Below are 8,555 nucleotides of genomic sequence, written 5' to 3'. Positions count from 1 at the left end.
TTTGACACCTGATGTGTCATGTTACTCTAATGCAGTGATTCTCAAACTCGGGGTAATTACCCCAACTGGGGTAAAAACTACATTTTGGCTGGGGTAATATGCTTCTGTTGGCACGGTGGGGTAACCTCGTATTTAACACTTATAACACTTACGGTTGCCGCGTTTGGCAACTCGTGAAGTATTCCCCTCAAGTTGCCATTAGTCACTGCAAAAGACGAATTCCTGAAGTTGAGAAATGATTCCGTGACCCGTAGCACATTCGACACTGTCGAGGATATTGCATTTTCTGGCTTAAGCAAGGAGCAGTGGGATACCCAACTCTACTGACTCGGGCTATCGACGTACTTCTTCCATTTCACACGACCTATATGTGTGAACTTGGGCAATGTACTACATCAAGTCCAAGACTAGAAACCAGCTCGTTCCAAGCTCAGATATGAGGCTGGCTCTGTCAAAGACTAAATCACCCATCCAAAATCTGGTGTCGACAAAACAAGTTCATCCAGCTCATTAAGACGAAGTCTATAACAGCACTGTGACTGTAGCACTATTATTGATTTTTGTATAAGACAGACTAGAATTGTACATTTGTGTTTTGTATAATTCACTTTATTGGAGGAGTAAGATTTGTAAGTACATTTGTAAGCTTGTGTTTTGTATATTAACTTTATTGAATAGAATTAAGGAGTAAAATTTGTAAGTATTGTACATTAATTTTGTAAGCTTGTTTATTGAATAAAAAGTAAGGAGTAAAATTTTACGTTGGGGTAATTCAAACCTGCCAGACTTTAAATAGGGGTAAAAGTGGAAAAAAAGTTTGAGAACCACTGCTCTAATGGATGGGTGAGTACACTGTGTGTGTGTGTGTGTGTGTGTGTGTGTGTCCCAGCTTCAGCCCCAACATTAAGGTCCCACAGGAACACGATGGGTGGTACAATGTCTTGTTTTCTAATTATGTGTCGAGGAAATACACCGCCTTGCTAGCATGTTTATTTTTCTGGCGATAGCGTGGAATGGCTCCCAGCTGCACACTGTTGACAACCTCGACGTGCACTGCTGGGCTAAGACTTGTGTACTCCGCCTGGCGCGTGTTGAAGGTATTTCTGGCTGGGGGACGACTTTGAAATTTTAATTTTCTTGTTCTTCTTGTTATTGCAATGCGTTTATATGTTTCCTTAGCTCAGGGATTTTATGGACCTTTCGCTAAGTCTTGGTTCCTGTGCTAGACTGCAACTTATACTTACAGAGTTATTAAACTTACTAATACTTATAAATTTATGCAACTTTTTTATACAAACAAATTCAATAAACTTAATTATACTTATAAACTAAATAAATTTATGCACGCAAACTTAACAAACTTACTTATACATACAAACATATTCAACTTATTTACAGTATATTTCAAAATGTGAATGATGTCTGTGTTAGAGTAAGTAAGTGTGGTGTCCCCGGGAGGCAGCAGCAGCGCGAGAGAACAAAGCGGCCGGGAAGACGCTACTAAAAGACGCCATAAACTGGAAATATTACAAAAACACGGCTGAGTGGGCTAACAGGATATGCAAACTGCATTTTTAGTTGTGCAAGATTTGCATTTGAATCACAGCTAACTGCACACAGAGGCCATCAGAAGGCCGAGGAGGACCTGCCTGAAGGGTCATGTTACAGACACCAGGAGGGTAAGAACTTCATCTTGTATGACACACTTGTTAGTTGTGACACTTTGGTCCAGTATTATGACACAGTCTGGTTGTCTGGCCTAGTGTTGTGAGACAGTCTGGCTGCAAACACAATGTGGCTGCCTATTCCAGGTTGATGGTACAGTGTGGCTACATGGACTATAGTTATGACACAGTGTGGCTACCTGTTCTAGTGGTATGACACAGTGCCTAGTGTCGTGTCATGAAATTTGGTATGAGTCCTACCTAGTACATGATAAACGGTGTGACACCTTATCCATTTAGGGTCACCCCTCTGGCCACATGCTTACAGTATATAAAAATTCACCTCACAAGACGAGGTTCACGGAGTTAGTGTCAATCCAGACAGGATTGTGTAGCCGGATTGTGTGAGTTAGAACCGAGTTTTATGTGTTAGGACTGTATTGTGTGAGTCAGGACCATGATGTGTGAGTTAGGACCTGTTGTGTGAATTAGGACATTGTTGTTTAAGTCAAGACTGTTGTAAAAGTCGGGCCGAGCTATGTGAGTCGGTTCTGTGTTGTGTAAGTCGAAACCATTCAAGTATTATAAGAGTCGGGGCCGTGCGTCAGGTTCAGGAGAGCATTGGGGGAATAGGACTGTATTGTGAGAACGAGGGCTACCTTTTGGGAGTCAGAACCGCCTTAGGGGAGTCAGAGAAGTCTTATGGGAATCAGAGCCGCCTTATGGGAGTCAGAGCCACCTTATGGGAATCAGAACTGCCTTATGGGAGTCAAAACCGGTTTATGGGAGTCAGATCCGCCTTATGGGAGACAGATCCGCCTTATGTGAGTCAGAACCGCCTTATGGGAGTCAAGATCGCCATCAGAGAACCAAGATCACGTAACAGGAGTTGCGACAAAGGAAGAAAATAGTTTCTTCCTCTATGTATTCACACTGAAAGGTAACCAGACCAGCTGTTGTGGTGTTAGTGTTGATGAGTTTGTTTGTATTATTTATGGTCCAGGTGGTGGCGGTGGCAGGGCGGTGGTGGTGGTGGCGGCGTCAGTGGTGATAGTGGTGACGACGGCGGCGGCGGTGGTGGCGAAGGTGATGGTGGTGATGGGGGTTGGGGGGTGGTATTGGTGGTGTGGTGGTGTGGTGCTAGTGGTGATGGTGGTGATGGTGGTAGTGTTGATGATGGTAGTAGTAGTGGTGGTGCTGATGGTGGTGATGGTGGTGGTGGTGAGGGTACGGATGGTGGTTTTGGTGATGGTGGTGAAGGTGGTAGTGGTGGTAGTGGAGGTGGTGGTGAAGATGGCGGTGGTGGTGGTGGTGGTGGTGGTGGTGGTGGTGGTGGTGGTGGTATTTGTGTGTTTGTTGAGAAGTTTATTGGTTAGGTTAGGTTAGGTATTTGTGTGTTTGTGTATAACTAGGGGAAGGGTGGAGATAATGGTGTTCGTTTATTGCGTGTTTGTTTGGTTATATGTGGCTGACTCCCCATTGCAGTTACTTGAACCACAGATAATATATGTAAGAGAGAAAGAAAGGATGAGAAATAAGAGAGACAAACGGACTGAGAGAAAACGAGAGGCAGATAGACAGAGAGAGTGAGAGATATACAGAAGTAGAGACAGAGATAGACAGACAAGACAGACAGACAAAGATCTCTCTCTCTCTCTCTCTCTCTCTCTCTCTCTCTCTCTCTCTCTCTGTCTCTCTCTCTCTCTCTCTCTCTCTCTCTCTCTCTCTCTCTCTATATATATATATATATATATATATATATATATATATATATATATATATATATATATATATATATATATATATATATATATATATATATATATATATATATATATATATATATATACTATACTTGCCAACCTCGTCATGTACTCACGAACGACACACCTCCCTCAGCCTCCAGAGTCATACTGTTTATGTATTTTGGTGGTGGTTATTACACGTGGATCACAGAGGATTACTTTACCAGTGCGAGCTCGGTGTTGCGGCTTACATGATAGTCTCGTATCACACAATAATGGAGATTACTGTCTGTTGTGCGGCTTTGTTGATTGCAGGTATGAAAGTCATTAACCTAATTGGGCAGGATATTCAGATTCTCGTTGTGGTAATTTCGTTGTATCGTTTCGTTATCAGTGTCGTTTTTATCAGGGGTTGTGAAACACGGGGTAGTTAATGTATACACTCTGTTAGTGTTGCATAATGGGAGCGTTTTAGGTCCAGAGGAGGAAAAGGTATACACGACCATTTTTTTTTTTATACTGGATTAGCCCAACATCAGGGCCTGGGGGCGAAAATATACTACTACTACTAGTACTACCTGTACTACTGCTTATAATAATAATAATAATAATAATAATAATAATAATAATAATAATAATAATAATAATAATAATAATAATAATAATAATAATAATAATAATAATAATAATAATAATAATAATAATAATAATAATAATAATAATAATAATAATAATAATAATAATAATAATAATAATAATAATAAAGAGCCATAAAAAATAATAATAATAATAATTAGCAATAGTGAGAAACGATATATCTACAGTATATATTGTGTTGTCAAAGTAAGAGAAACAATTGAAACCCTGCAATTGTGTGTAAATGAGGCACATAGTCAGATGAGCAACCTGGGACTTGGTCACAATTTTCGTGATGCCATCCGGTAGCAGGGTCTACCATTAGACAGCACATTATGCTTCCAATATCTTCCCAGGCGGTAGTACCTACCTGTTTGATAGCTGTCTACTACCTACTACCTAGTTTGTACGGATATACGAGTACACACACAATCAGAAATATATACACGTAGACACACACACACACACACATCTAATATCCCAACTCGTACCATTAATAAAACAAAACAACCAAATGACAAAAAAAACACAAACTTCAAACTTCAGTAGACTCAAGACTCCAATCATGCCAGGTAAGTTCTCAACCCACCTGAACATATTAACTATAACAAAATTAACAATAATCTCTAAATGAAGATAATTGTCAAGCTTAATATATATAATCCAATTTAGGGGCCGCAACCACGACTCTTATTAGTCTGAGGAATTAGTTACAATATCCCCAGCTCGTCGTGAGGAAGTGTTTTATGTGTATGTGGTTTCTCTTTCAATATATATATATTTTTGGGCTGAGGTTGATGTGTTTTATTTTCTTATATCTATATAGATGATATTGTTACACGCTATTCGACACACTTACTTTTTTCTCTCTGCAAATTTACATAAGTATATTTTCAACACAATTAAATTTTGTCGTACTCTGGGACAGGGTGTAACTCGGTGTATCATGACACAGAACCAGCACGTGTGTCAGACGACAGTAAGGTCCGACACAGTGTGGAAGGTCTCAGTAATATGAACCTTGAGGGAGGTCCTCCACTGCTCCGGGTCATACAAGAGCTCCACTGCGAATCGAATGCAAATCTTGCTCATCAAAAAATGCAGTTTGCATACACTACTCTGCAATTCAAGCTTGTTTTTATAACACTTCCGGTTTACGACCTCTTTTACTAGCGTCCTTCCCTTGGGTGTTGTCGTGCCGTGCTGTGGCCACCTTATTGTGGCCCCCGTGTTGTGGCCGCCTTGTTGTGACTCCCTTGCTATTGTCGCCATGGTACGACCTCCTTGCTGTGCCCACCTTGTTGTGGCCTCCTTGCAGTGGCCCCTTTGTTGTGGCTGCCTTACTGTGGCCCCCCTGCCTGTGGCCGCCTTGTTGTAGCCGCCTTGCTGTTGTCGCATTGCTTAGCCCCTTTGCTGTGGCCCCCTTATTGTGGCCGCCTTGCTGCATTCGCCTTATTGTGGCTCCCTCCTTACTGTTGCCGCCTCTTGTTGTGGCTACCTTGTTATGGCCCCAGTGCTGTGGCCTCCTTGCTGTGGCCGCCTTGTTGTGGCTACCTTGTTGTGGCCATCTTCTTGTGGCCCCTTGCTCTACCAGCCTTATTGTGGCTTTTTGCTGTGGCCGCCTTGTTGTGTCCCACTAGATCCTGCCGCCTTGTTGAAGCCCCCTTGCTCTGGCCACCATGTTGTGGCCGCCTTGTTTTGGTCCCCTTGTTGTGGCCTCCTTGCTGTGGCCCTCTTGTTGTGGTCGCCTTACTGTGGCCCTCTTCCTGTGGTCGACTTGTTGCAGCCGCCTTGGTGTAGCAGCCCTGCTGTGGCCGCCTTGTTGTGACCCCTTTGCTGTGGCCCTTGGTTGTGCCACCCTTGCTGAGGCGACCTTGTTGTGGCCCCCTTGCTGAGACCCTCTTGCTATGGCACCCTTGCTGTGGCCGCCTTGTTGTGGCCCACTTTGGTATGGTCCCCTTGCTGTGGCCCCATGCTATGGCGCCCTTTGTGTGGCCCCCGTGTTGTGGCTCCTTTCTTGTGGCCCCCTTGCTATGGCCCCCTTGTTGTGGCAGCCTTGCTGTGGCCCCATGTTCTATTGCTGCTGTGTGGCCCTGTTGTTATGGCACATCCTTGCTGCTTGGCTGTGTTGTCCTTCACTTTTGTATGTAGCCCCCCTTGTTGTGTGGCCATCTTGTGGAACCTGCTATCGACTCCTTATTGTAGCCCCATTGCTGTGGCCTCCTGGACAACTCTTGTAGCCAGTCTCTAGTTTTAGCCCCTTGCTGTGGCCTCCTAGTTTTGGTCCTCTTGCTGTGGTCTCCTAGTTTTGGCCCTGTGCTGGTCTCCTAGTTTTGGCCCTCTTGCTGTGGCCTCCTAGTTTTTAGCCCTCTTGCTGTGGTCTCCTAGTTTGCTTTGCTGCTGTGGCCTCCTAGTTTTGGCCCTCTTGCTGTGGTCTCTAGTTTTAGCCTTGCCATGGCCTCCCTAGTTTGCTTCCCTCTTGCTGTTGGCCTCCTAGTTTTGGCCCCTATTGCTGTGGTCTCCCTAGTTTGGCCCCTCTTGCTGTGGCCTCCCTAATTTTAGCCCTCTTGCTGTGGCCTCCTGGTTTTAACCCTTGCATGGCTTCGTAGTTTGCTTTGTGGTGTGTGCCTCCTTGTTGTAACCTTCTTGCTGTGGCCTCTTGTTGTGGTCCCCTTGTGTGCCTTGTTGTGTGCCTCCTTGTTGTGGCCTCTGTTCTATCTCCCCTCATATGGCCTCCTTATTATGGCCCCCTTGCCTTGACCCCGTGTGCCCTTGCTATGACTCCTTTGTTGCTTGGCCTTACTATGACCCCTGTTTGGCCCCCTTGCTGTGGTTGCCTTGTTGTGGCCGCCTTGTTATGGACCCCTTGTTATGACCCCCTTCTTGTGGCCGCCTTTATGTGGCCCCCTTGCTGTGGCTGCCTATTTGTGACCCCGTTGCTGTGGCCGCCATGTTGTGGCCCCTTTGCTGTGGCTGCCTTTAAGTTGCCCCTTTGTTGTGGACCTCGTGTTATGGACACCTTGCTGCGGCCGCTTTGTTGTGGTCGCCTTGCCATGGCTTTCTTGTCGTGGCAGCCTTGATGTGGCCACTGTGTTATGGTTCTCTTACTGTGGCCCCTTGCTGTGGCTTTCTCGTCGTGGCCGCCTTGCTTTAGCTGCCTTGTTTTGGCTGCCTTGTTAAGGCCGCCTTGCTCTGGCCCCTTTATGCCCACTTGCCGTGGACTCAATATTGTGGACCCAACTGCTGTGGCTCTTTTGCTTTGGCCCTCTTCCTGTAGCCTCCTTGTTGTGGCCTCCTTGATGTGACCCCTTTGCTTTGGGCTTATTATTGTGGCCCCCTTGATGTGGCCGCCTTATTGTGGCCACCTTACTGTGGTCGCTTTGTTGTTGCCGCCTTGCTGTGGCCCCCTTGTTGTGCCTCTCTTGCTTTGGCCCCCTTCCTGTAACCCCCTTGTTGTGGCCCCCTTTGTGTGGCTACCTTGTTATGGCTCCCATGCTATGGCCCCCTTGTTGTGGCCGCCTTAATGTGGCCACCGTGATGTGGCCCCCTTGTTGCGGCCACTTTGCTGTGGCCTCATTGCTGTGGCCGCCTAGTCATAAAAGCTGTGTCTGTGTGGCGCTCTTTCTTCCTCCCTGTGACGCTGTGTTCCATTATCCTAAATTGATTGTTTTTTCCAAATGAAATTTACAAATAGATTAACATAGCGAGTTATTCTTATATCTCTAGAGTTATCTTCCTTATTTTACTGTGTTTTGATGTGTTTTAATTTGTTTAACGGTGTTTTAATATGTCCAATAATGTTTTATTTGTTTAAATGTTTTAAATTATTTGGCTGAGTGTATTTTTTAAATGTTTTAATTTGATTTAATGTGTTTTAATATGTTTTGCTTTGTTATATTTTGTTTTACTTTGTTTTGATTTGTTCTACTGTGTTTTGATGTGTTTTAATGTGCTTTAATGTTTTAAGTTGCTTTGCTTTGTTTTTATTTGTTTTAATTTGTTTTAATCTGTTTTACAGTGATTTATTTTATTTACGGTTTTAATTTCCTTCACGGTGTCTTAATTTGTTTTGATATGTCTAAATCTGTTTGTAAAAGTATTAATTTGTTTTATTGTGTATTAATATTATTTTTTGTGGTGTTATAATTTGTTACGATGTGTTTTCATTTATTTTATAGTGTATTAATTTGTTTTAAAGTGCTATAATATTTTTTCTCTGTTTTAATTTGTTTGAATAATTTAATTTTTTATACCGTGTTTCAATTTGGTTTTCTGTGTCTTCATGCGTTTTACTGAGTTTAATGTTTAATTATTTTTATTTTGTATAATTTAATTTTTCTATGTTTTAATCTGTTTTACTGTGATTTAATTTATTTTGCTGTGTTTTTATTTTTTTACTGAGTTTTAATTTGCTCACTGTAGTTTATTTTGTTCTACTGTGTTTAGGTGATTCACAACAAGATTTTAATTGGCCAATTTTAAATCCCTAGAGTCAGTTCCTTGTTGCACT

At 43.1% G+C, this 8,555-nt stretch overlaps 1 protein-coding gene across 1 annotated transcript; it reads right to left on the bottom strand.

Moving 5' to 3' along the window:
- Nucleotides 1-5,595: 5,595 nt before the first annotated feature.
- Nucleotides 5,596-7,100, bottom strand: LOC121870559. The gene is made up of 2 exons (XM_042372390.1): nt 6,978-7,100; nt 5,596-6,138 (listed from the first exon to the last, which is right to left on the bottom strand). The coding sequence occupies exons 1-2, from the start codon at nt 7,098-7,100 to the stop codon at nt 5,596-5,598; spliced, it is 666 nt and encodes a 221-aa protein (XP_042228324.1).
- Nucleotides 7,101-8,555: the final 1,455 nt, after the last annotated feature.

The sequence above is a fragment of the Homarus americanus genome, unplaced genomic scaffold (assembly GCF_018991925.1).
Source record: "Homarus americanus isolate GMGI-L3 unplaced genomic scaffold, GMGI_Hamer_2.0 scaffold56333, whole genome shotgun sequence".
NCBI lineage: Eukaryota > Metazoa > Arthropoda > Malacostraca > Decapoda > Nephropidae > Homarus > Homarus americanus.
This window is presented reverse-complemented; position numbering and strand designations above follow the sequence as displayed.

What these genes read in the sequence shown, in the direction of transcription:
- LOC121870559 (XM_042372390.1), bottom strand. Translation starts at nt 7,100, where the DNA reads ATGGCAAGGCGACCACAACAAAGCGGCCGCAGCAAGGTGTCCATAACA. An exon ending in ATGGCGGCCACAGCAACGGG is followed by an intron (nt 6,139 to 6,977) that starts GTCACAAATAGG and finishes CCATAACAACAG; the next exon opens with GGCCACACAGCAGCAATAGA.